Source organism: Mustela nigripes, chromosome 9 (genome assembly GCF_022355385.1).
Source record: "Mustela nigripes isolate SB6536 chromosome 9, MUSNIG.SB6536, whole genome shotgun sequence".
Lineage (NCBI taxonomy): Eukaryota > Metazoa > Chordata > Mammalia > Carnivora > Mustelidae > Mustela > Mustela nigripes.
This window is the reverse complement of record NC_081565.1, coordinates 53,053,297-53,080,835: the sequence shown is the minus strand read 5'-3', so window position 1 is coordinate 53,080,835 and position 27,539 is coordinate 53,053,297. Positions and strand designations below refer to the sequence as shown.

General features: G+C 41.0%; 1 protein-coding gene across 2 annotated transcripts in view; it reads right to left on the bottom strand.

The window, feature by feature from the left end:
- LOC132024720 (FRAS1-related extracellular matrix protein 1-like) overlaps positions 1-27,539 on the bottom strand; it is a 101,271-nt gene that overhangs the window by 19,969 nt on the left and 53,763 nt on the right. For both annotated transcript variants that reach the window (XM_059411611.1, XM_059411613.1), the window contains exons 15-19: positions 24,375-24,789; positions 18,229-18,430; positions 16,940-17,084; positions 7,193-7,322; positions 4,144-4,216 (exon numbers count right to left, since the gene is read on the bottom strand). In XM_059411611.1, coding sequence (XP_059267594.1) covers positions 4,144-4,216; positions 7,193-7,322; positions 16,940-17,084; positions 18,229-18,430; positions 24,375-24,789 — 965 coding nt within the window. The remainder of the gene's footprint in view (positions 1-4,143; positions 4,217-7,192; positions 7,323-16,939; positions 17,085-18,228; positions 18,431-24,374; positions 24,790-27,539) is intronic.

Here is a 27,539-nt window from a genome sequence, read left to right as displayed (position 1 = left end):
GAAATAAAGTGTAGCTGAAATAATTTTATTAAAAAGAACACTAACAACAACAGGCTGACAACCGATTTGTTAAACTTTCAGTATCAACTGAATCCATAAATCAATTACTTTCCTAGTCTTTGCAAAAATAGAAGTTGAAACATCTAACATAAACTGCCATATAATTCCTACCTCCTGGGTGGATGGATCAAAATATACATTTTGTATCTATTTCATACTTACCTTTGCGTTAGATGCTATGGAGAATGCCATGTCCTGACATAAAGGAATTTAAAACCTCTTTGAATAGACAAGATGTAAATACCAGAAAAGGCCACTATGCAAGGCTATGCAATGATTTGCTGCCAAAAGGTGCAGAGGCTTTGGAGGGAGGGAGTGGGAAGACAGCACGTGCAAAGGCAGGAAGGTAGAGGAGCAAAGGCCTTAAACAGGGAAGGCTGAGCGGGTGCACAGGCTAGAACAGAGCTCACACCAGGGAACGGGAGATGGAAAAAAGCAAAGGCAGTTTGTGGCCAGGCTGCAGAGAGCCCTGGACACCAGGTGGCTGGATTCAGACCTTAAACCATAGGCAACAAGGAAGACTCTTGAAAATGACGGTCTTAGAAAAATCAATCTCAGTGTTACACAGGAAGACTTAGGGACCTGGGAAGATGGGCAAAGAGGCTAGAAGTGGGGAGACCACATAGGCAGCTGTTGTAATAAAAAAGGCAGGAAGGCATAAGAGACAAGACTGTGAAGAAGTTTAATGTTCAGAGAACTGTTTTGACTCTCAAAGCCCCCAAAGTTAAGCATTATTCAAATAAAACTCCAATACCAAAAAATAAATAAATAAAAATTAAGGAAAAAAAAATCCAAGTCCAACCAATTGCCTTCTTATTATTAAGGGTCATTTTTTAAAAAAATTAAACCCCAACCCCCTCCCCAAAATAAAGTTTTTCTAAGACCTTATGGAATAGAACCAGATGGTTAGAGCAAATCTCTTCTAAATTTCATTTATGTACTTTCTGATTGGTTTGCTTACATTCCACTTTTGTTTCCATGCTTACCAGGTGAGCATAGGTTAATGAGATTGACAGTAAGAACTTTCTGGGTTTTTCTTTCTCCTTCCTCTCCCATTTTCAAGGTGTAAAGTAGTTGTTAAATCACTGAGATTATAAACAATTTCAGAAGCCTTGAACTGGCCTCCTGTTCCCATAAAACAAAAGGTGCTGAAGAAAAGGTGTCACCTTACGCAGACACAGCCCACTTTAGAGTAGGTCAATTTCTGGATATTTTCCTGCAAAGCAGACTTCACTACTGAAAGCTGTTTCCTCAGTGCTTTTAAGTAAATGCCATGTCAGAGATCTGTTCCTTTGGAAAACATTTTGACTCTTAGGAATGATTTAGTCTCAATTAAGAAAGCAGCAACCTTTCAAGAACACATACTGAAAAGGAAAACAATCATTTTCTCAAGAATATTTACATTTCGAATCAATCAGTCACCATAGCTGAATGCAAAGTAGGCAGGTTCCGTTTGGGTTTCGGTACAACAGCAGCGAGGCATAGCTCTCTAGACTGAAAAGTCATGTGTTTCTTTCCGGCACCCTCCCCAAAGTTCTCAAACCTTATAATATCCCGCAATTTTTAATTTCTCACTCTGTTTCTTCACCCATTGCGGAGGCTACGTTTTTGAAGAAGCAGATTGCTCCGGGCAAAAGCAGTGGGGGTGGGGAACCAGACCCAGAACAGGTAAGGCTTAACAACATGGGAGTAAATAAACATTGACAGAACCTGTGAACATAGGGAACTTTAAAATACCCGAAATTAAGACTTCAGTTTATGAAACCATTCTGGCTAGTTCATTCCTAAAACAATGAGCAAGGAGGTATTGTTTCTTTTTAACTTACAGGATTTTTTTTTTCTTAAGATGTCTTAAGATGACCAGTGAGAGCCTCCAGAAGTCATCAGTATCTACTCAAAACAGCATGTAAACTCTTGTAGACAGATTGGTCTTTATCTTATCCAGTGGGACCTCCTAGAAGTAAATTTCAGAGCCTCCTCTGACTGTGATACTTTCTAGTTGCTATCAATCCAAATGGAGCACCTGGCAGGCTGCTTGAAATATACTGAAAGCCCAAATCACTGGAGTCCTTGGGACAGACAGGCCTCCAATAATAAAGAGGACATATGGCAAAGACTCTTGGCTCCCTCCAAAGTGGAAAGGTTTGAACTGCCTTAACATGAAGTACAAAGGGGGCTCACACAATGCAAAAGCACCCAAATCTTTCATCTTCAGGTTGACCAGAACACTCTTGTGTTGCCTGCAGCAATCTGTGAGTAACCACTGAATACATCGTGGGAACAGCTCTCCTACAAAGCAGGTCACTTGAGGAAGAAACTTAACACGAGTCAGAAATGGAAATATCACAGGAAGGAGGCCAGTCATAATATTTGGGTAGTTTCGTGTCAAATTTAAGGTTCATTGTTACAGGTTGAGTTGGGTACTCAAAATCTTTACATCGAAATCTTAATTCTTCATACTTCAAAACATGACCTTATAAATAAGGTCACTACAGAAGTAACTGGTTAAGATAAAGTCATAATAGAGTGGGTCTCTAATCCATTATGATTGGTGTCCTTATAAAAGGGGAAAAATTGTACACAAACCCACACACAAGAAAGCCATGTGGGGACAAGGGCAAGACTGCTGTAGATACAGCAGAAGCCAAGGAATGCCAGGGATTCCAGCAAATCACCAAAGCGTGGAAGACGGGCATGGAACAGATTCTCTGTCACCTCCCCTGGGAAGGAATCGGTGCTGCTGACTCCTGGATCTTGAGCTTGTGGCCTCCAGAACTGTGAGAAAATACAGTTCTCTTTTTAAGCTACCGGGTTTGTGATATTTTATGAGGGCAGCCTTCGCAAACTAAACTAGTCACAAAGCATCATGCTATTTGTGGTGAAGGGCAGAGAGGCATTTCTTCTCTATGTTTGCTACGAAGGTTGTCAATTTTGGAATGGTGATAATACTTGGGCCGCTTTGTTTTGAATCATCATGTGTCAGTGACCTATAACGGCAAGAGTTGTGACTTGGTGGAATGTTCTCAGAGTGCAGAACACCTCCCCTATGGGAGAGCACGAAGCAACAGGCCCCAGCTGCTTTGTAAGTCCTTTTCTATCTGTCCACAGACAAGGGATCCAGGTCCATCCCAGACCAGAGAGAAAGAGAGAACCATGTGTGCCATGAAGGAGAGCTACCTGCACCTTCAACAGAAACCAGGAAAGGAAGGTGTGGCTCCAGGAACGGTTCATCAGGCACGGTCTCCCAGAAGTATGTTGCTCCTTTACCCTGAGGTCCCCTCCTCCTCCTCCTTCTGCTTGCTCAGAGTACCTCTCCTCTGGGAAGTCTTCCAGGATTCCTCTTAGAACAATGGCTCATCTTTTGGGTCCCACTGTACTTAGTGAGTTGTTTTCATGTCTCTATTTCCCACATGATAGAACACCTTTGAGAGTAGGCACCATACTTTTATATTCCCTTTTGCACCCGGCAAAATATTTTCCACAGATTTAAAACAAAATATGTGCTATCTAATTAATCTTCCCTGGAATCCCCTCATTTCAACCTATTCCAAGAGAAATCATTTACAAATGGCCTCATGCAAATATGATTTTCCGAAAATTTCCATCAAAGTATGAGGCAATTATATTAGCCCAGCTTTATGTTAGGACTCCAAGAAATTTTTTATTTCATTTTGGGGGGGGGGGTTAGAAGGGGGAATGGGGGAAAGGGAGAGAGAGAATCTTAAGCTGGCTTCAAGCCCAGTGTGGAGCCCAATGTGGGGGTCGATCTCACAACCCTGAGACCATGACCTCAGCCCAAAACGGGAGTCTGACATTTAATCAACTGAGTTACTCAGGTGTCCTCAAATAGTTTTTTAGATGACACCCTTTCCTGGGTGTTTTGGATGTTTGCTTTGATATTTTATATTTATTTGTTATGAGCTTTCTTCTCATTTTAAATAAATATTCACTTGTGATGAAGTGAAATATGAGGGACAAAAACTCAAGTCCAAACTGATCTCTCGTAGAGTAGCTGAACTAAGTCCCCATGCTCGCCACACATTCTTCCACAAACAGGAAACAAACTGCAGACATGAATCATACCTGGGTCAAACTGAATCAGTTTAGACGGAGTCAGAGTGAAGTCTTTTCCAACTGTAGCTGACAATTGGTTGACCTTAAGAAGAACAAAATGTCCTTTTTAAATAAAAATAATTATTTTTAAGACAGAAACATCTAGTGTAGTGTCACAATAGATTAAACTCTTGGTTTTTTGTTTGTTTGTTTTTTTAAGGAGGCTCTACACCCCACTACCCAAAATGGGGCTTGAACTCATGACCCCCAGAACAAGAGTTGCATGCTCTTCTGGCTGAGCCAGCTAGACACCCCAATTCATGTTCTTTAGTCTGTTTTTAACATAAAGGTTTTTTTTTTTTTTCAATTATAATAAACCATTTTGATCTAAGCTACATGGATCTTCCTTAAACTTAACCTTTTCTTAGACGAATATCAATGGAAGTCAAAGTAAAGCCCTTTTTTCTCTCTTTTTCGCTTCTTTATAAATGATTCAGTCACTGGAGAAAGCAGCATAAGTTTTAAGCACCACTTTTCTCTTTCTTATGAAGTTCTATTTATCTCATCCCCTTCCTTCCACCCTAAACTGGCTTTGAATGGTGCCTCAGACGAAAGGGGGGAGAAGGAGAAGCAACAGCAGGGGCTCCCCACAAGTAGCTTTGGGGTGTCTTACGAGTTTCAGGGCATGGAATGCCTTAGACAAGTTGACCTGAAACAACTCTGGTCAATTTTCCTGTAAGGATGAAACCACTGCTCTTCACAGAAATAGATGTATGCCCCATGGGGGTGGCCGACCTGATGAATGGCCACACAAAATCAATCCACACACACAGTGGAGGATTTCGAATCTCCATGAAATAAGTCATTAACAACAACAACAAAAGTGGTGCTCATCTGCAGAGACTGTTTGCTGATCTCCTGTTCCCCACTTCCAGGGCAGAAAACCAGAGGCGATTTAAGGCTCTCAAGTCCCGGCCTTATCTTCCCCGGAGGGAGCCTAAATCTGCGTTAAGAAAAGTGTCCTTGGTTAGTGTGAAAAAGAAGTCATCAGATGAGAACCCGGTGTAAGCACAAGAGACAGCTGTTACTTTGCCCTTTCTTAGACATTTAAGATGGCCAAGAATGTGGGTTACTATGTTTCTTTACCTTCATGCCAAGAAATGAAGCGCACCATGGAAAACTTCAAAGTTCCTATTTTTTTTTTTGGCTTTAAACATTCCCTCCATTGCTCATCAAAGGCTCTAAGACCTCAGAATGGGTCTGCCGTGGAAATGTGTTGGAGAGGGAACTTCCTGCTAAGCTTCCATTTACGCTTTGCCCACAATGCCAAGGCTCCTCCTGCACAACCTTGCATTGTGAAAAGGCAGCCCATTGTACACCTGTAGCCACCATATGCCGGAAGTTACATTCCCTGCAGGCTTCTTGCACATGCAATTACTTAGCATTTTACCACCACTGAGTTGACAGAATCCGATGTGGGAAAAGAAATGGTCTGAGGCACGCTGGTGGGAGCAATCAGCCGCGTGAAGGTGCGCGCTTCAAACCAGGGCTAACAATGCAGGGGAAAGTGCTTTCTCTTCCCCTGCTTCTGGTCAAGCAGCCAATATGCTCTGGTATACAGTGGCATCAGTGCTCTGGGCAGAGCTGTTTCTGAAGACTCGGGGCAGTGTTTGATAAAGGCTTGCACACTCGCCGGCAGGATCGCGGTGCGCATGCAGCCGAAGTAGACAAAAGGTTCCATGTCACGCTAGGTATGTTCTTTCTACCTGGCCAGGTGAATGGTGTGTGGCCCCAAACTCTAGACATAAGCATATGATGCTTTCTATAGATGACCAAAGCATCATTTAAATACTGTTCAGGCAGATATCTTTTGGTACAAACAATCTGCTGGGAAATTATAGGGCGTACCTAGTTGTCTGATGTTTCAGAAACAATAAAGCACCCACCGATCTGGAGTGAAAAAGTCCATCTCCACTGGAAAGATCAATACTAAATGCGGCTATGGTACAACTGGGGTGCACAAGGTTCTGAGGGTGATTTGAATGTATCATTGTAATGTAATGATGTAATGATGTGATGTAACCTATTGTAATGATACAGTGTATCATTGCAATGGAGACTGAACTTAGATGGCCATTTTTTCCAGAAGCTGATATCACTGCCTCTTTTATGAGATTGAGGAGTAGAGTCTCCAAGGCTCATTCACCATTGTTAGTTGGTGGAAAGGTTTTCAAGCTGTCATTCTCTTGAAGTGTTACTGTGATAGTGACTCCTAAAAAGATCCTTCAGTTCTAGAAGCCATTAAGTTGTGCTCCATGATCCAAGCCAATGGCAAGGAATAAAAATACAACTAATCTCTAAGTGATTACTGAATATTCTTTATATTTTGGAGGCCTGGATTTTTTTTTTTTTAAGATTTTATCTATCTATTTGACAGAGAGAGAGATCACAAGTAGGCAGTGAGACGGGGGAAGCAGGCTCCCCACTGAGCAGAGAGCCCAATGTGGGGCTCCATCCCAGTACCCTGAGATCATGACCTGAGCCAAAGGCAAAGGCTTAACCCACTGAGCCACCCAGGTGCCCCTCGGAGGCCTAGATTGATATGTGCGCTCTTAATTTTAACTTGGGTGACTCTTTAGATAAGTTTGTCCTTGATTTTCCTCATCCACTAACACCACAAGAAGTGATCCTGGTGCCATACTAAGAGAAAGCCATCTGGGGGCTGAAATTTGCTCTGGAGACCTCATAAGGTCTTGCAAACAAGCTTTCTTTTCCAAAGCAGACTTTGGCCTGAATTCACTAGGTTGGATATATCTTGCTGTCAAGTCAAACTTCCAGACTTAATGACCAGATTTAAAAACAAAAAATGGGTTTAAAATACCTTATCTAGAAGCTAATGAAGCTAGATAAAGGGTGGACGGACAAGAAAATGTTAGGTATAGAATCTCTAAAATAATGGGGTAATCCTGCAATTTGAAATTTCCATGGTTATTCTGGTTTTCTTCTTAAGAAAATAATTGAAAAGCACCAACCAGCAGCCCAAGTTTTAGCCTGACACTTCACACTTTAGAGTTGTTACCTTCACACTCACGAAGGCGGAGTCCATGGAATATCCCCTTCTGGTAATTTCCAAAGACAACATGCCCACATTCTCACAGACCTCGTAGTCAGTCTGTGACCATTCGATGTGAGACCACTTCAGTTCCAAACTGGGCATGAAAGAAAAAGAAAAGGGAAAATCAATTTTTAAAAAATGCACAATAAATGCCTGTAGAGATCCTCTGCTTGGTTCATATCCCGTGACAGATGTGGTTCATCTACCTGCACCAGTGCTAAAATTTCTCAGGCTTATTTGGTCCATTTTAGCTCAAAAAGAACTTTTACCAACAATTTCATCCAATGCTTACAATGCTTTGAGTTAGGAAGTGTAAGAACTAGAGTTTTGTTTTACAAAAGCAGAAACTAAGGTTAAAAGGCTGTCAGGGGGATTCAAACATGAGTCTTCTGAAGGGGAAGGAACCAGGAGTGGTGAAGTTCAAGGAGACATTTATTTATGGAAAGGACATTGATAGGGAATCTTCTTTCTTATTTTTGGCCTTCACTGGTATTCCAAGAAGTGTTCTAGACACAGAACTTCTCTGAACCTGGGTTCAGTTAAATAACTAGTTATCTTTCAGGATGTGTCTTGGAATTACAATGTGCATGGGTTTTATAACCATTATCTCTACCTCCTTCTGTGCATATGAAACAGGCCAACTGACACATGGTTTGGATACAGCAATGCAACTGAATAAACCTGAAAATAGGGGGTGGTCTTTTTCCCACAGTAGATTTAGTGAGCCCAACATTGGATGGAAACTCTCTACTTTACTCCTCATAATATAGAGGGAAGTTTTCCACCCCCCCCCCCCCCAAAAAAAAGCAAGTTTCCCCCCACCAAAAACTGGAGAAAATCAGAGACACAAGTATATGGGACACAAGCACTCTTCACAATGATTATTTAACACACTCCTGTCACTTTTGTTTCTCTCATTTTCCATTCTACATTTGTAAAACGCTCAGTGGTTGCCTTATTGTCTCCCCCATCTTCCAATTGGATGTAGGCTTTTCTTCTGGATTTCTTAATGCATATTTTTAATAATTTTTTTCTCACACAACTAGAAATTCTGCATGCCACCATGTAGAGTATGGGTTTCATGGGGTTTTCCAGGCTTTCCTGGGGACCACTCAAATTAAATAGCAGACTATCCTGTAATATCCACTTCATGTCTTTGCACCAGCCACATGTTGCAGTCGCGTACTCTAAGTTCACCAGCAAGATAAACTCAATAACACTGTCTGTGTCTCCAAGGACCACAGACCTGGGTGGCAAAGTAGTGTGGGAGCCCAGAATTATGGCAGAGGTTCATGAATCTATATAAACATACATGTTTAATTCAATCGATACACATGAAATTTATTATTACTAGCATTCTGGGCTTTGTAAAATTTTGACATGAAAACAGAATCCTCTCATCAGAAATATTGGGATCCTCACTGGTCTTTGATGTGACTGAGTTTAAATCTGGCACGGAACAGTCAAGAAATAAAAAAACAAATGACTATGCTTCAAGAATCACAAGATAACATGCAATGAGGCTATTATAATGCCAACAAAAATAATGTGTGGCAAAGAATTCTCAAAGTACTCCGCTAAGTGAGAACGGGGGATAAATCAACAAGATGGACTGCGGCAAAGGACAGAAAGATGAAACAGAAAGGACAGAAGAGCAGTGGGAATGAGTGAAATAGATAAAAAAATGGGTGGATTTCAGCTAAGTCTCCATAAGGTTGAGATGAGTTTCAATGTCCAGTCTTCTGAGAATCCATCCTCAGCTGTTAATGGAAACCATGACAGGCAAAAATTCATCAATGTCACTCTGAAGATCCAGGTGTCCTCAAGGCCTAAAAGCTAAACACAATTTGCTGATCTAGATCCATAAAGGGACCACGCAGGGTGGGGTTCAGCCTCAAAGGATAAAGGGCTTTGGTGTTCGGAGAAACGCGTGCATTTCCCTGATGCACGATTAGAACGCTGCAAAGTGGCTACAGGATAAGGTTGTTGTCATCACACAATGTTCTAGTTTCTTTTCTTAAAAATCCACACGGTAAATAATAAAGATCTACTGCTAAGCCACAAAATTAAGCCATCCTGTATACTTTCTGGAAAAATATTTCAATCCCAAAGCACAGGCACACCCCTAGGATAGGTGCAACACATGTTTTGAGTGTGTTTGGTTTCTGCAGTACTGAATTTGAGATCCTTCTATTGCTGATGCTTGTTGCTTACAGTCTACACAAACACCTAAAAGAAAGAAGAAATTCCACTTGCAAGAAGTCACACAGCTGTGTGCTGGGCGTTACGTAGACAACCAGATGCAGGAGCCCACGAGAGAAATCTGGAAAGCTGTGGACATGTACAGGTCATGCAGACAAGGCCTGGGTTGAATCTTCACATTTTAATCATCCCTCCCTTGTCCTATTGCCATTGGGCAAAGCTCAGTCTCGGGTCAGAAATGAAGTTTATGGACATACTTTATGCAACATGCATATGGTGATCATTTCAAGTCATTTAGGAATGGTTTCTCAACCTGGACACTGTCGACATCGGGACCAGATGGTTCTTTGTTACTGAGCTGTCCTGTGCATTGTAAGATGGTTAGCATCATCCCTGGCTCTGCCCACTAGATGCAGTCACATCAGCTCCTCTAATCAAAACTGCTTCCAGAAACTTCCAAATGTCCCTGAGGGGTAGGTCATCCTCAGTTGAGAAACACTTCCCTCAGTGACCGTGGGGTACTTAACACAACAGGAAATTTGATTTCATGAGGAAAGTGAATTTGAATTCCCAACATCCACTTCTGTGAACGGAAGACATAGGACGGATCAGTGGAGATTAAATTGGATTAGAAGTCATGAGGTTTCTGGTCCCTCTACCACACAAAAAAATATCCCAAAGTGCAGCACAAGGAAACTGTCTTGCTTTGTTTTGTTTCCGGTCTCCATTTAATGTCTCGTCTTTTGTTTAACTTTAGCACATACTTTAAATTTACGTATTGCCTTGTTCTATTTTATATGTTCATATAAGCAGTGATATGATTATAAATATTTTAACATGTACTCTCCAGAGGGAAGGGATGCGTGTGTGTGTGTGTGTGTGTGTGTGTGTGTGTGTATGTTTAATATGAATTTAAGGGTGTATAGGATGCAATTTACAAGTAATAATATAAGATATACTACACTTTTACTGTAGATTTCCAAGTCAGCTGATTCTCAGGATAACATTTTTGTTGACATTTCTCTAACTTTTGCTACAAATGTAAGGAAAGTCATCTAAATACCCAATTTAAAATTGCAATCCAGGTGCCCCTGAGTGGCTCAGTCAGTTATGCATCTGCCTTCAGCTCAGGTCATGATCCCAGGGTCCTGGCATTGAGCCCTGCATCGGGCTCTCTGCTCAGCAAGTTTCCCTTTCCCCCTCCTCCTCCTCTCTCTGAGAGCTTGTGCTCTCTGTCCAGTAAATAAATAAGAGTTTTAAAATAAAAAGTAAAAAATAAAATTGCAATCCATCTTAAAGTCCAGCATCTGTGATACCCCTTATCCTGACCAACTTTTTCATTTCCCAAGGTAGTATCATGTAGAACATACTATTCAGTTTATTTATACATGGAGTAAACTCCCAAGAAAACAGGGCTCTTTGGTTCACTGATACACTCCCGAGTCCCCTGAGAGTGGTTAGAAAACAGTTGGTGCTCAATTGATACTTGTTTAATGAATGAAGAGATCTTGTTTACCCACTGTTTCCCAAGTGAAGCTGACCACTGAAACCTTTCGTCTTCCTGGCCCTGTTAACATCGTATTTCAAAAAATTGAAAAATGCTGCAATAGATGACCCTCGCATGTTCTTTCCAGCCCTTACTCTGGATTCTTTAACTATGACTGCACTTTATTAGACTATCTAGAAAGGATGCGTTGACAAGAGAGCAGTGGACCATAAAGCATGATGGCTTAGCGCACACTATTATATTTTCTAAGGTATGTGCATGATTCTCAACACTTGGCAATGTCTAGGGACAGCCCTGATTGTCACAGTGGGGAGGAGGGTGATAGTGGCATTTCGTGGGCAGAGACCAGGGAGGCTGTAAACCTTGTGCAAAGCACAGGTCCCCCTGCCTGGCCCCAGCGTACCCCCAGCCCATGACAAAGAGTCACCTGACCCAAATTGTCAATAGTGTTGCTGTGAAAACAAACAAACGACAAACACCAAAACAACAACAAAACACACACATACAGATAGATAGATACTTTCTGCAATTTCATTTTGTGGCTACTTGAGTCATTTCTATGAAAAAACAATTAACTGAAAGACTTGGGAATAAAACCCCAGTTTGGGATTTGGGACACTAATCTAGGTTAGTAAGAGTGTGTGAAAAAGGCACTCAGCTGCTCTGTGCCTCAGTTTCCTCACTTCCCAAAGAATAAATAATGATGAGTCTGTACTTCAAAGGGCTTAAATGAGCCTTAATGAATACTCATTAAGTATTTTGAGTTTCTCAGTGAAAGGTTTTTATAGAAGCTAAAATGGTGATTAAATTATTCTTCCAACTAGATCTTCATAATCAAGTAGCATATGACTTAAGAAAAATTAAAAGGCTAAAAAATATTTTCCTGAGTATTCTAAAACTTATCAATTCAAAAAGGATGTTATTAATCTCCATAATCTCATGCTATGAACACCTGTGTTTTCCTTTTTGTCTTTCTCTGGTGGTAATGGGAAAACAGTGTTTAGCCAAGAGGCAGCACACTGAGTACCCGAAACACTGAGTACCCAAGTGCTTTGGAGTCAGAACATCTTGCAATCACTTATTAGTGTGTGATTCTGGTCAGTTACCCAGTCTCTCCAAGTCTCAGTTTTCATTTAGCTTTAAAACGAGAATTATACTCAGATGAAAATTAAAATTCATTAATATGTATACAGCACCTGTACACAGTGGGCGTTTAATAAGTGTCATTTCCTTTCCCTTCCTCTGTGCTTTCTTCAATCTATCCGGAGGCAAATGCTCCAACTTCTGGCTTGCAGGTAATGTGAAAATTTCAGCTAGCCCAGAGTTTCAACCTCTTCCCCTGTAAGGTGTTTCATAAAAGTCGCTCAAACATCGCAGGGTGCTCCTGTTAGGAATTCCTTCACTGTTTGATCTCTTTTTGTCCCTTCTCTTTCAAAGCCAGGAACGAATAAGGGTAGCCAGAGAAGAATCAGTCCTTAGAATGGGGCAGCAGCTGGAAAAGCGACCCAGGGCGATGATGAACTTCAGCATGGGTCAACTTTTCTTTTTGAAGTTAACTTTTCCCCCCAGTGGCCACATGAAAGAGGTCAATACAGGAGACCTGAGAAGAAACTGCCTTGGTTAGAAGTTGTCTGCACCTGTGGTCTGCAGAAGCGTTTTAAAAAGCGCGAGTCCTGCGTGGCTGGGCTTGGGAGCTCTGCGGATGGTCTTCAGATGGCAGTGGGGCCGGAGGACTGGTACGGCCGGGACTGAGTCACGCCAAGGCCCAAGCCACCAAGATGAGCGCTCACTTGGAGGTGGTGAGGTCAGGGTTCACTCTCGGCTCTGCCTTTCTTTCATTTTGTGACTTCTGGCCAATTACTTAAATGCTTTAAGCCTGAATTCCTTATCACCCTCAGAGGATTGCATTTTGCAGATTAAATTAGACAACATATGTGAAAGTACCTAGCACAGTGCCTGAAATTTAGGCACTTGGCCAAATCTAAGTCTTTATGCAAATTTCCATGCATCTCAGTGTTCTAGAATAATTTCTATTTACGATAAAACGTCTCCCAAATGTATTCCATGAAAAACTTGTTCCATGAGCTAGTCTGGGGTGGAGTGGTGGGGGTTCTAATGTCAAATTGAGTTGAGATACGCTGCATACCATATCCCTGTTGCAGATTCCCACTCCGTACAAGCATCTCTGTGACTCTGGGAAGTGATGCGGTTAAATAGCATGTAAGCTAGGTAGCAACAACTTGATTATTTTTTTTTTTTTAAGATTTATTTATTTGAGAGAAAGAAAGAGACAGAGAGCTCGCTCGCACACAGAGGGAAATTGAAAGGGAGAAGCAGACTCCCCACTGAGCAGGGGGCCTGATGCAGGCTGGATCCTAGGACCCTGGGATCGTGACCTGAGCTGAAGGTAGATGCTTAAGGACTGAGCCACCCAGGCACCTGCAACAACTTGATTAAATCTAGATTTCCTAATACCTTGTCTAATGGAATATCCAAAGACCCTTCAAAACTGATATTCTGTAGAAATGCTGCCATAGCAAAGACTTACTAGCAATCAAGATTCTGAACGTGGGTCCCTCCTGGTTTTTAAAAAAGCTTCCTTCTGCCCCAGATTGTACTCAATGGTCCCTTTAGCTTTCTTACAGGGAAGTTTTCACCCCTCCAAATAAATGGACTCTATTAATCTATTAATCCTTTCGAACCCAACCAAGAACATAAAATTACACAAGACTTAGCTTATTGATTAATAATTTAGCTTATTGATTAATAAGTGTATTGACTCTTTACTTTGTGAATCATCCCAGAATTGATTTCTAATTAGAGATAGGCCCCCAGACGTCTCCGGGATACGTCTTCAAACAGTCAGTCTTGTACTCATGTGAATGAACAATAGCAATCACCGCGGCAAGTCAAGGACTTACTCTGTGCAAGATGCTCTCACGTGTTTTATCTCCTTTGTTTCTCTAAGCAAATCGTGGTACCACCCTCATCTGACCAAAGAGTTAACTAAGGTTTACGCAATCACCTAGGTCAATGGCAGACCCAAAGCACGAGCTCTGTTCCTTGACTCTAAGTCCAGTGGCTTTTCCTTTGTTATCTATACCAGAATTCTGTACCAGTGTGTCAGACATGGAGCGCACATTAATATTAATAGCTGAAATATACTTAAAAAAAAAAAAACCCTAACACAAAAGTCCTTGAAGAATATGTATTCCTCCTTTTCTGCTGCCTTGGTGGCCAAAGACTGGAGAAAAAGCAGGGAGGTAAGTCTGCTGCTCCTTTCCTGGTAGGCCAGTCTAGCTGACTTGTTAAGAGTGGCCAAGAAGTTCTTCAGTGTGATAAGGAGAACCGTGGACTCGAGAGCCGCCCTTCCCGGACCTGAATCCCAGCTCCTTCACTAATTAGCTGCGTGAGCCGAGAAGAGTCACCTCCTATCTCCGTGTTTCAGTTTTCTCATATATAAACTCTAGATTATGATGGTACCTGAATGCTGGTTGGGTTGATTAAAGATCGACCCAACTGGACGATTAAAGAAGATCAGTGAAGCAGAGTAGAGGGCGCCTGGGTGGCTCCCTTGCTTATTCGTTTTCCTTCAGCTCAGGTCATGTTCCCAGGGTCCTGGGATCAAGTCCTGCACCAGGCTCTCTGCTCAGCCGGGGAGTCTGCCCCTCCCCCTGCTTGTGCACTTGCTCTCTCTGTTGCTCACTCAAAAAAACAAGTTCTTCACAGAAAAAGAAAGGGGCGCCTGAGTGGCTCAGTGGGTTAAAGCCTCTGCCTTCGGCTCAGGTTATGATCTCAGGGTCATGAGATCGAGCCCCACATCGGGCTCTCTGCTCAGCAGGGAGCCTGCTTCCCCCCTCTCTCTGCCTGCTGCTCTGCCTGCTTGTGACTGCTCCCTCTCTCTGTCAAATAAACAAAATCTTTAAAAAAGAAAAAAAAAAAAGAAAAAGAAAAAGGAACAGAAAACAATTGTCCTGTAAATACCTATAACATATACTGTACACGTAACTAGGTCCTTGTGAGCTGTTTTGGAAAGACAACTATTCACAACATTGTTTCTTACTGGAATAACAGGCTTCTTGTTCCAAAAAATCTATTTACAAATGAGGTTTGGGACAGCTATACCGTTCACAAATCATGAAGATAAGTGCTGAGTAATTTCTCTCTCCCCCTACCTCCCTAAAGAAAACAATGTATGCCAGAATCAAATCAAAAGGACTTCTGGGTTAACCCCTGGTAGACATATTTTTCATCCTCTTGTTTTGCTGGTTCCAATCCTTTCTAGCTGATTTAGAAATCTCTTTAGTGACGTACGTGAAAATTGGTATCACAGAAGCAGGAGTCTATTTAAAATCGCCTCAGTTAAGGTTATAAATTCTTCTGGGATTCTCCTATGAATCTGAGAATTATTTAACAACACAAATTGTCTTCAAAAGCAATGTCCTTTGTAACCATGAGGAACATAAAGGGTTTGCAGTTGAAGCAATATCAATCTAGCATCGCTGCTGGAGAAAAAAAATCCTGTCAGCCATGCTATGTTCACCATGTGAAGGAGCAGCGGTCAGCATTAGGTCACGGACAAGTCTGGTCAATAGTCTCATTCTTTAGTTGAATTATTAGAAAACAAATGTAATCAATTTATTAATGATTTTGGAGCGGGATTTCTTTTTTTCATTTTCTTAACTGGAAGACACCCATCTGAAGTTGCAGCTAGGTAATATATTTTCTGTAAAGATTTTAATGCCAACGAATCATTTCTCTTGCATAAGATCAGTTTAATGGGTGGTGGTCCTCCATTTTAGTTTTATAACCTCATGATTGGTATTTTAATGTCAAAGCCCAGGTCTTCCTTATTCATGCCTATTTCCCCAGCATCCCCAGTACTGCAAATGGGGCATATAACAGCCACTCAATAAAAATCTGTGAAGGTTATGAATCTGGGCCAGGGGCTACTCTTTATCAGGGCAAGTGGAGGTGGGACTCTGGGAATGAATTTTGCAGAGGATACATTTTTCTAACAATGACTATAGAGACCTCTGCTGGCAATTGTTGGAACTACAATTCTGCCAGAAAAAGTAAAAATGGGGAGACCGGGGGTGAATTTGTTGTCTTCCTTTGGCCATATTCTGTCATAAAAGGCCCATAAAGAGGCTGTGCTTTCTCACAATGTGTAGATTTACGAGGTTATGGCAAACACTGAATTTAGGGTAAATGAGCAACTTTTCTATGAGGGCACTGGAAAGTGTGTCAAATTTCGAAAGAAAAACACGGCATTAGGAGAATCGGACTCTGATGAAACTTTCTGTGATTATCTGATAACTGGTAAACTATTCAAGCCCTGCATTCAAGAGAATTTAGAACAGGGGCCCAGTCCGAAATATTAGGATGGTCTGTTCATCTTGTTCGTTGTGAGGATTGAATACCCTTGTGCATGTCATACAATGTCTGTTACCCAGTGTTTCTCTTTACGCTGCCTTCGTCTTACCTGTGATCAGTTTAACATTCAGAAGCAGTCACAAGTCATCATTTGGGAGGGTTTTTTGGTTTCTTTGGAGGGAAGAGATATATTGCGGGCCTCTCCTGATTACCCCATTCTTCCTGCTGTAGGTATTTTCAAAGACGGGTTACTAACACAGTCCTAGAGTGACCTCTTGCTGCATGATTTGTCCCTGAGCCTGCAAGCTCAGTCGTGGGTGTGAGTGAACTACCAAGACAGAAACTGCTCTGTGTGCAAAAGTGCATGTATTTACATGAGTAACAGGAATGATCCAGCACTCTATACCTTAACTTTTTAATATTCCCATAGCATATAAGGCTACTGGCTTTCCCCTTATCTCCCAGTAGAAAGAAAATTCTTTCTCCAAAATGAATTCTACGAGGTTCTAAAATGACCTAACAATTTATCCTTGGATTTTGTTTTAAAATGAATATTTCACATTCACAATCAGATATATTCTGGACATTACTATGTATAGGACCGCTGAAGAAGCAAAATAATTTACATTTGAGGAGCAGCAGAGTTCCCCGTGGGGTCCATGATTTGAAATTCCACGATATCTGAATGCACTTCCAAAGACGGGCTTATGATGTAAAGAATGGTCTTACTGTTTAAGTCCTTTTGGATAAATTTCTCATGGATAAATTCACCTATAAGAAAGCAATGAATGAATTTCATGGGAAATCAAGCAAAATATTAAATAAAAGCTGATAAATTATATGGCAATTTTATTTTAAGCAGAGCTTTACAAACAGTCAAAGTAGATATTTTTAAAGAAATTAACATTATTGCAAGTATCTTTAAAGTCATATGCAATAAGCTTAAATTAGGCTTTAAAATTTACTTTGGCTCAGAAATATTGTGCCTTAAAGAAAATATAAAAATAGAGGGAGAGTAGGAAGATCCAGTAATAAAATCTCTAATTCTGTGCCATCCTTTTTAGTGACATATTCTGATCATTGTCTTCATAAAGCAGAAATAATTTGCAATCCAGAGAAACTATTATACCCCTCCCAATTTATTTATTTATTTATTTAGTTAGTTAGTTTAATGAACTGACATCATTTAGAATTCCTGCTAGAAAAAAAAATTAGTCACAAATATGAAATTGGTACTGACACTGTGTGTTCCTCTGACTATATTACCATCTGGCTGTTACAAAGAATTGTAAATAATAAACAGCTGCGTGACACCTGGGTGGCTCAAGCAGTTAAGTGTCTGCCTTCAGCTCAGGTCATGAGCCTGGGGTCCTGGGATCAAGTCCTACATCGGGCTCCTTGCTGAGTGGGGAGCCTGCTTCTCTGCCTGCTGCTCCCCCATGCTTGTGCTCTCTCTCTCTCTGACAAGTACATAAAATATTTTTTAAAAAGGCTACCAGGGGTGCCTGGTGGCTCAGTGAGTTAAGCTTCTGCCTTCAGCTCAGGTCATGATCTCAAAGTCCTGGGATCGAGCCCCACATCGGGCTCTCTGCTCAGCAGGGAGCCTGCTTCCTACCTCTCTCTCTGTCTGCCTCTCTGCCTACTTGCGATTTCTCTGTCAAATAAATAAATAAAATCTTCAAAAAAAATAATAAACAGCTGCGCATCACTACTTGATTCTCCACTTGAGATGAATTTAGGACTGCTCAGCCTCAAACCCTCTTTAGCACCAATATTGATTTATAAACTGCCTCTATCAGTAAGCCCTGGGGAGTGTTTACCAAATGGGCCTACACTTAATTAAATTACTCTCTAGCCTTGCCAGCTATGGGGTATTTTGAGATGAGCAATTACAAGGATTAAGGAAGGCAAGTACCTGTTGTTGTGTTCTCCAGATGTCCATGCTGGGGACCTCGTAAAATCTTAAAGATGATCAGATTGTCATCGGTGTCAGGGTCTGATGCCTTCAACACATGGGAAGTGAGGTAAATCCCATAACATCCATTTTTCAGGAGCCCCACTTGAGAAGGGGAATGCAAGTGTGTGATGTAGGGGGCTGTTTTGTCCATCTGGTCAACCTGGATAGTCAATAATGATGTACAGTCTTATATAGAGGTTTCTCATCTCCAAACAACATAGGGTCTAAATGATGAAAGGTGATTATTTACAGGCATTTGTGTATTTATTTCACTGAGGATGAGAACCACGTAACTAAGCGAGTAGACTCAATTTGTGGAGATATTGAATGCATGGGCAATCACTCATGAGCTCGAGAAACGCAAAGGCTCAGACCCCGCAAAGGGCCTCATTCAGGTGTGGTAGGAATCTCGGTCCATTTTGCAAATGACTGTCGGAAGTTAGGGAAGGAGCAGGTTTGAATGATAAGCACAGTTGGCCACTCATACTAGACAACTGGTACGGGACCATGGTGCCTATTCCTCTTACTCCCATCCATTCAGGTCTTAACTTCATTTATCCCCAAATGATACTGTTGCAAATCTTGGTTCACCCTAGCTAAGGAAAGGGTAAGTGCCATGATAAGACTTGTATAGTCTGGTAGAAGATGATATAATAAACTATTATTCAGCTATTTTAATAACCAAGGTAGGAGGCACTGAAAATAAATAATTTCCACAACTGAATGTGAACTGGTAAAAAACCAAAACCAAAACCAAACCAGACCAAAACAAAACAGTAAGCTGTGGCAGAGGAGATGACTACAGTACCGTTTTTGTTCATCTGTATGTTCATACAGACATAGACAAAGTTCTGGGAGCACTGACATAAACCTGTTTGGTTGCATGGAGTGGGGGAAAAAGGAGGTTCATTACGTATTTCTACGTGGAATTTTCTAACAATCAAATATGTTTTTTTCCTTGCAGGTTGGCAAGTTTCTTTTTTTACTACAAGAATAATCATACATCATGTTGGTAACTGTTTGGAAGAGCAGGCATTTTTATCTTTTGCTGGTAGGGGTGCAAATTAGTGAAAATTTTCTGGAGAGAAATTTGGCATACGTATATATATATAACAAAAGTATATATACTCTGATCAAAACTTTCATTTTTTTGAGTATGTCCTGCAGAAATAATAAGATGTGTACACAAAATGTGTGTGAAGATTACATATATATATATATATGCATATATATAAAAATATACACACATACACATCTATACATATATATGCTCACTAAATATAATTTATAATAGTAATTAACAAAACAAATCCATAAAACTACAAGTCCCACAGGGGATTTACAAACCATCTCTACCTGACACTGGGTCTTATTCAGCTTTTAAAAATTGTGTTTTCAAAAACGATCTAATGACATTAGGAAATTTTCATAACACAATGAAGGGTAGAAACAGGCAATATGCTTGATAGTATATATCATACCCTCCTACTTTTTTAATTGCACAGAATAAAAGAATGAAAGGCAGTCGCCAAAAGTAGTTATCTTTGTTTTGTTTTTTGCTTTTTCAAATTTTGTTTATTTGAGAGAGAGAGAGAGACAGGGAGAGAGAGCATGAGCGGGGGGGGGGGGGGGGGGGGGCAGGGGGAGAGAGAGAAGCAGACTCTGCTGAGCAGGGAGCCTGACTCGGGGCTCCATCCCAGGTCCCTGGGGATCATGACCTGAGCCAAGAGCACATTTTTAACCGACTGAGCCACCCAGTGCCCCAAAAGTAGTTATCTTTGAGTGGTATGACTGCTCTTGTCCCTTTCTGTAGCTTATGAATTGTTTACAATAAACAATTATTTTACAAAGAAAGCAACAACAATTTTTGAAAGTTACAGTCATTCTCCTCTCCTAAAAAGTGTTCACGACAACCTCGGAGCTGCGCAGTTGGCTGGGAGGCGGGGAGTCACGTAGTTATCATGGCCTTCTGTGGGAGAAGCCGCTTTACTCATGATGGCCAGGAGGCCAGTAGGAGGGATGGCGAATGGCAGGTGAGAAACATAAAAATACTCAGAGCCAGGAAAGAAACCCTCAATGTTAAAACCAGCTGAGTGCAGGAGTGGGTTTATGTTGCATTTTCCTTAAAAATAAAAGTGTTACAGGGGCGCCTGGGTGGCTCAGTGGGTTAAGCCGCTGCCTTCGGCTCAGGACATGATCTCAGGGTCCTGGGATCGAGTCCCGCATCGGGCTCTCTGCTCAGCAGGAAGCCTGCTTCCTCCCCTCTCTCTCTCTCTGCCTGCTTCTCCGTCTACTTGTGATCTCTGTCAAATAAATAAAAAAATAAATAAATAAATAAAAAATAAATAAAAGTGTTACAAAAGGAATAAATGGGGAGCCCCTGGATGGCTCAGTTGGTTGAGCAACTGCCTTCGGCTCAGGTCATGGTGCCAGAGTCCCAGGATTGAGTTCGGCATCCAGCTCCCTGCTCCGCTGGGAATCTGCTTCTCCCTCCGCCCCCTGCCCCTCTCTTGTTCTCCCTCTCATTCTCTTTCAAATAAATAAATAAAATCTTTTTCTAAAGATTTTATTTATTTTTTTAAATATATTTTTTAAAGATTTTATTTATGACAGAGAGAGAGAGTAAGAGAGGCAACACAGCCCAAGAGCTGGAGAGCGAGAAGCAGGTTTGGGGCTGAGCAGGGAGCCTGACCAGGGGCTCAATTCCAGGATGCTGGGATCATGACCTGAGCCGAAGGCAGATGCTTAATCGACTGAGCCACCCTGGTGCCCCAAATAAAATCTTAAAAAAAAAAAGAAAGAGAGAGAGAGAAAGGAATAAATGCCTGTTGTGATTTGTTTTTAAAGTATTTTAAAAAAATATATTATTATATATATTTGAATTTCTTTATATTTAAATTTTTATATAAATATATAAATGTATTTTATATTTAAGTTTGCTTATATAGTAAATATATTACATATTAACTATTTAACATATGTAAAATATATTTTTAAAAATATTTAAAAAAATAAAAACTCTGGTTACATGGTCTCCTGTTGTGTCTTCGGCCACACTTGCCCCTAATCCCATTAAACTTCTTCAAAAACAGCTCTGGCTTAGTAAGTCGGAAGCATTTCAAAATATCGGAGTCCAAGCCACTTTTTTTTTTTTAAAGAAAAGAAGGCTACATCCTTTAGAACTTGTGCTGGATTCATCGACAATGATCTCAGACACAGGTAAACCATATAGAGGGCAGCGACACTGGTCCTTCCTCCCTTACCCCTAGCCCATCCCCATTTAGAGGAGTACAGGACTCAATGAAGCATGATGGTGGTGTCCTGGTCACACAGTCATGATTCCCTACAACATGGATGTCAGGTTGGGCATGTTTCAGCAAAATGCAGCTGTGTTTTAAACTTGTGAAGTCTGGTGGCTTTGCCTTTGGTTCCACTCAGGATGGGACCAAAAGAGTAGTACACCCACACTTGAGAGATTTATTTGGACCAACTTGTGACTCAGTGGTGGACATTATATTGTCTCACCAAAGAAGCTCTTGAAAGCAAGATATTGAGGGGCATCTGTCACTTAATTCCTAAACTGCCTGACCTCTCTGCTCTGAAAGACCAGAAAATTCAGGGGAGTTATGGGAGAAAGTTTGAGGCTGTCCCTGTCTACAATAATTTTATTTTATGGGGTGCCCGGGTGGCTCAGTGAGTTAAGCCTCTGTCTTCGGCGCAGGTCATGGTCTCAGGGTCCTGGGATCGAGCCCCACATCAGGCTCTCTGCTCCGTGGGGAGCCTGCTTCCCCCTCTTCTCTGCCTGCCTCTCTGCCTACTTGTGATCTCTCTCTCTCTCTCTCTGTCAAATAAATATATAAAATCTTTAAAAAATAATTTAATTTTATGACAAAAAATACCTTGTGCTTTGGATTAAAAAGAACTTTCACAACATATATCCAACATTCTCCAATCAGTAAATTCTGCAACTACCACGAGATCATTCTCTTACAATAGCTATGCTCTGTAAGATGAGTGTTGGTGTTGGAACAGGCCTGATTTAAGCTCTGATACTTCTTCTAAATTCTACTCCCTTTTCCTTCTCTACTCTGCAGGGTAGGAAGGAACTTTCCTGCCTGTACTTAGAATGTGTAACTCCTATAAATTTGCAGCATAGTAGACCAAGAAAAGTATTATTGGTTGGACAGTACAGTTACATTTCTGTACCTAGAGTGGACAGTCAGGAGTCAGGAAAAAGTATATTAATAGGTTGAAGAGTGGGATGAGACAAATAACAATTAAGACATATAATTAAAAAAACTTTTACAATATACAAAGTACTTCTTTCATACTGATGACATCAGTACCTTGTCTCTTCTCCCAGTGCATCATAATTTTATGACATTTTTCTGGACCTTCCTAGAGCCAAAGACTCATCCTGCATCTACTCTATGCTACCACGACTCCCCACCTTTCTACTCAGATCCCACTTTAGATAGAGACTGTGATAGTTCATTTTATGTGTCAACTTTGCTGGCTAGAATGCTCATTGTTTAGTCAAATAGCAGGCTAGGTGTTGCTGTGAAGGTATTTTTTAGTTGTGCTGAACATTCAGTCAGTTGACTCTGAGTAATGTAGATTACCCTGTGGGTGGGTCTCATCCAATCAGTTGAAGACTGATTAAGAACAAAGACTGAGGTCCCCTAGATAGGAAGCAATTTTGTCTCCCAACTGCCTTTGAGATCGAGACTTGCAACATCAATTCCTACTGGAATTTCCATCCTGCTGGCCTGCCTTGCAGATTTTGGACATGTCAGACTCTACAATCTATAATGGTGAGCTGATTCCTGAAAATAAATCTCTCTTTTTTTTCCCTTTCTCTTTCCCTATATACACCCATGTGTGCTGTCCCCCTGAAAACAGCTGACCAAAACAGAGACTAAAGAGCAGGGAAAATTATGATTATTTCACATAATCAGAAGGTACTGGGACATGTCTATTTATCTCTTCTACAGTTGGCAGAAGTGTGTAGAACAGGATAAACTACATCCAAAGAAAGTGGAGTCAAGGGTGATGTATTTTGATTAAAAAAGGAAAAACACCTTATGCCCTCCCTGAATCATCCTAATAGTCAATACAACTGTGGCAGAGCAGTGCCAGAGGAAGGGCACAGAACTGGGGATCAGAAAGACCATGGGTCTTTATATGGTTTTGATCACATTATTGAGCTTGTGAACTCCTGAACACCTATTAAGTGCAGATAATAAAATTCCCCTCTTCCTGAGAAGGAAATGAGCTTTATGTGAGGTGGGTCTGACCCACAGTTAATGCTCTGACACTCGTAGCTACTACAGTTGTTTTCCCATTATTATTTCATGTGTAATATTGATGCTGCCTTGTACTTTTCACGTATCCAATCGAAAACCATTAAAAAGCCACCAGATGATGCGAACCAATAGGTATCGTCATAATAGAACACTTAGATATTACAACAGTAGTTACAAGATATTGAATATCTACTGTATTTCAGGCAATATACTAGAGCCTGCCATATCTAATTTGATTTTATTCTCACCACAATGCTGGAAGGCATGGTTTTCAAAGGAGGAAAGGTTGAATCAGAAGAGTTAAAGGACTCCCTTAAGGTCATACAGCTAATAAATGACAAACCTAGTCAATAAATTCCAGCCTAGTCAAATCTGACTCCAAAGCCCATGTTTTCTGTTTCTTTCGGTCTCGTCATGAACTCTTGCAACTGTCTTGTCCATATGAATAAGCTTTGCATTAATATGTCCATATTAATATGCCTGGCATGCTGTAGACCCACCCCACAACACCTATTTGAATAAGAGAAGGAAGGTTGGGATGCCTGGGTGGCTCAGTTGGTTAAGCACCTGCCTTCGGCTCAGGTCATGATCTCAAGAGTCCTGGGATTGAGCCCCACATTGGGCTCTCTGCTCAGCGGGGAGTCTGCCTCTCTCTGCCTGCCACTCCTGCTTGTGCTCTCTCTCTGACAAATAAATAATAAAATCTTAAAAAAAAAAAAAAAAGGAAGGAAGGAAGGAATGGAGGAAAGTTGTTTTCTCTACATCTGTGGCAATGACCAATGGGCTCATCATACTTGCCTGGATGGTGAATGAAACAGGTTCTTGGCCCACTGTTCCCTCCACCACAAAGCCTTGGTTTGTCCTATCTGTGGCCACAAAGGTAAAGCAGTCAGCCTGGGAGTCCCCTCCCAGGTGCCTGTAGGCCACATCCCTGCTGTCCACATCCTGCTGAGTGAAGTTATGTTGAAGCAGCACTGTCCCCCGCAGGTAAAGTTGGCCATGTTGCGGGAGCCGGGCCAGCACGAAGGTAAGGTTCTCTGCTGGAGTGTCAGGGTCAGTCAGCTGGAGGAGGTCAGGGGAGAGCAGGGCCATGGCCCCTTGAGCCAGTCTCAGCCCCCTATTCCTGGTCACCACAGGTAAGGCTCTATCCACAGTCTCCAGTATGATCTCAAAAACCTCGTGTTTGGTCTGCAGGCCATTGCTGATGATGAATCTGGCAAAGAGAGGCAAGGGCAGCCTTCAGCATGGAATCTTGTGGAATCTACTGGAATGAAATGATAATAATACACACCTTTTACTAAAAGACATGTTGTGCTGGGACTCAAATGAAAGCCCAAGGGCAGATCCTTCAGAAGGATATCGTTCTATCCTTTAAACCAGTCACGAAGTAACACACAAATTACCTACAACATTCTACACCCGAAAGTGTTTTTTCAACAATGTGGCATACTCATGTGATAGAACAGCCTCATTCTGTCAGTGGTATTTCTCAGGCTCGTCAACATTTAGTAGAATTCCTTGCCCCAAACAGGAATTTTTGGTAGATTTTTGGTAGAATTTAGTAGATCCCTTGCATGAGTTGGAAGAGTACATTCATTTTACATGTTTATAATTTTGCAATTGTATTTTCTTTGTAGACATTTAATGAGGTAAGCTTTTAAGACATAATTGGGGGCCAAATCAGTGACTAATTTTAGTAATTTCACTTTATTCCTGGTTTTTTGTGGTAAATTTATTATTTTTTTCAAGATTTATTTATTTGTCAGAGAAAGAGAGAGAGAGCCCAAGCAGGGGGAGTGGGAGAGGGAGAAGCAGGCTTCCTGCTGAGCAGGGAGCCTGATGTGGGGTTCCATCCCAGAACCCTGGGATCATGACCTGAGCTGAAGGCAGATGCTTAACTGACTGAGCCACCCAGGCATCCCTTTGTGGTAAATTTCTTAAGAGCAGATCATATTACTCAGCCATATAATCCTGCCTAACTCATCTCCCCTCCCCGGGCCTCATTTTTACCCTTTTAGAAAGTAAAAGATTAGACCAGATGATTGTAAAGGATCATCTAACTTTAAAACATCATATGATGCTCTAATCCCTCAAATTTTTCTTGTGCTTCTTTATTTGCCCCTTACAATATATATGGGAGTTACACCAGACAAGGATTACTTACCTAATTTAAAGAAAAAATATATATCAGAAAGGTACAGATGTAGTGGGAGATCATAAGGCAGAGGAGACAAAGCTGGGAATGGAACTAGGATTCCGGATCCCACACCTCCTGCTCTTAAAGGGTTTTTAATACAGGCCAGTTTAACAAACCACAAAGACAGACTTGTGGTACCTGAGCACCACCACAGAATGCTAGAGAGAAAGTTCAAACGATATCAACTCAAGGTATATAAAATCTCTCACACGCCCCTGGATTTGTGATACCATAATGTGCTTTTGATTTCATTGATCGCTAAATCACAGTCCACCCACCGCTGCCAAGGGCAACAGGAAAACCAATCAAAATGATCTTTAGAACGTGTCCATGTGTATATTTGACTTGAAGGGCAACTGAGAGTATGGGAACTCCAAGAAGTTAGCCAATCACTGCTCTCAGTGGAGTTGATGAATTCACCATAGACCAAAGAGGTGTACTTCGAAATAATCCTGGAGTTCTATCTGTTAGTTTTTCTCCATGTACTGTGGTTGCTAGAAATACTCATGGAGACACTCTTATATTCCACAGATGTAAAAAAAAAAAAAAAAAATGTTTTAGTAGAATATAACCTGGAGTTACTTAAGAATTTTCTTTGGATTTTTTTTTTTTTAACTAGAGAAGATACGAGGTTTATATTTATTTTGCTAATCTGACAAATTTGACTGACAAGTTCTTTATTCTTTGTAAAATGTGTCTTGTCCTTCAGGGTTAAAGGGTTGATTGCTTTGCCTTTGTACAGGAGACAACCTGAAACCAGGTTGTAGGAGCACAAACAGTCAACCAGCCTGCCTGAGGCAGAGGGCTCAGAGAAGGGAGCAGCTGGACAGAAAGGAAAGGAACAGGAGTTTGGCCGAGCACAGATTTTACTTTGAAGGCTAAGCTAAAATGTTTGAGCTTTCTAATTATCTAGTTGATAAGACTGCCTACAAGGAAAATACCATGTCATACAAAGAAAAACCAATCTATTCCTTTCTGCTAAGTGAACGCACTAAGTGGAATTTTACAAATAAAGCAAATTTTTGACATTTCACACAACTTGACTTGTAAAGAATTTAACCTGTTTTTCTTTTTTCTCTCCATAGCATTATTTTTACAGTCTGGATAAAGATTCTAGCTTTAGAACTGCACACTGAGCAAAATCACAGTTTCCTTAAAACAAAACAATCAGCTGTTCTTTTGTAAAACTAAATGTTTACTAAGTCGGTTCTAAGCAAATAGGACAATTTTCTTGCTGTATCATGAGTGTTTACAAAATTAGTTATTTTTGAAAAAGCAAAAGGAAACACACCCAGAAAAATATCTGTGTGTTCTTCATCTTTGTACTTATTAGTCCCTTTGGCAATTTCAAATGTCAAGTGTTATGCATTTTTAAGATGAAAATCATGATCTAAAAAAAAAAAAAAGAAGAAGAAAAAAGAAAATGATTTCTTAGGGAGAGCTTTTCGTGGAATTATGCTTTTATTCCGTTGTTTTCCTGTTACTTTTTTAGCCCTCCTTCGCTGGAGCCCATCATCTAACCCAAAGGAAAAAAATAAAAAGGAGACGAGGCATTCTCTCAGTGTCTCCAGTTTCTCTTTTCTCCACTTCACCCCTCCAGAAACATGCTTCACGCCTCCCATTCAAATAAAGTGGCTCTCTACTCCTTATCAGACTATCAGATCCCTATCTCACAATGTGCTATTGTGGAAAGTTTTTAAATCAGCTGTTTATAGTTTAGCACAAATTTAAGCCAAAGGACATGCATTTTTTTTTTTTTAAAGATT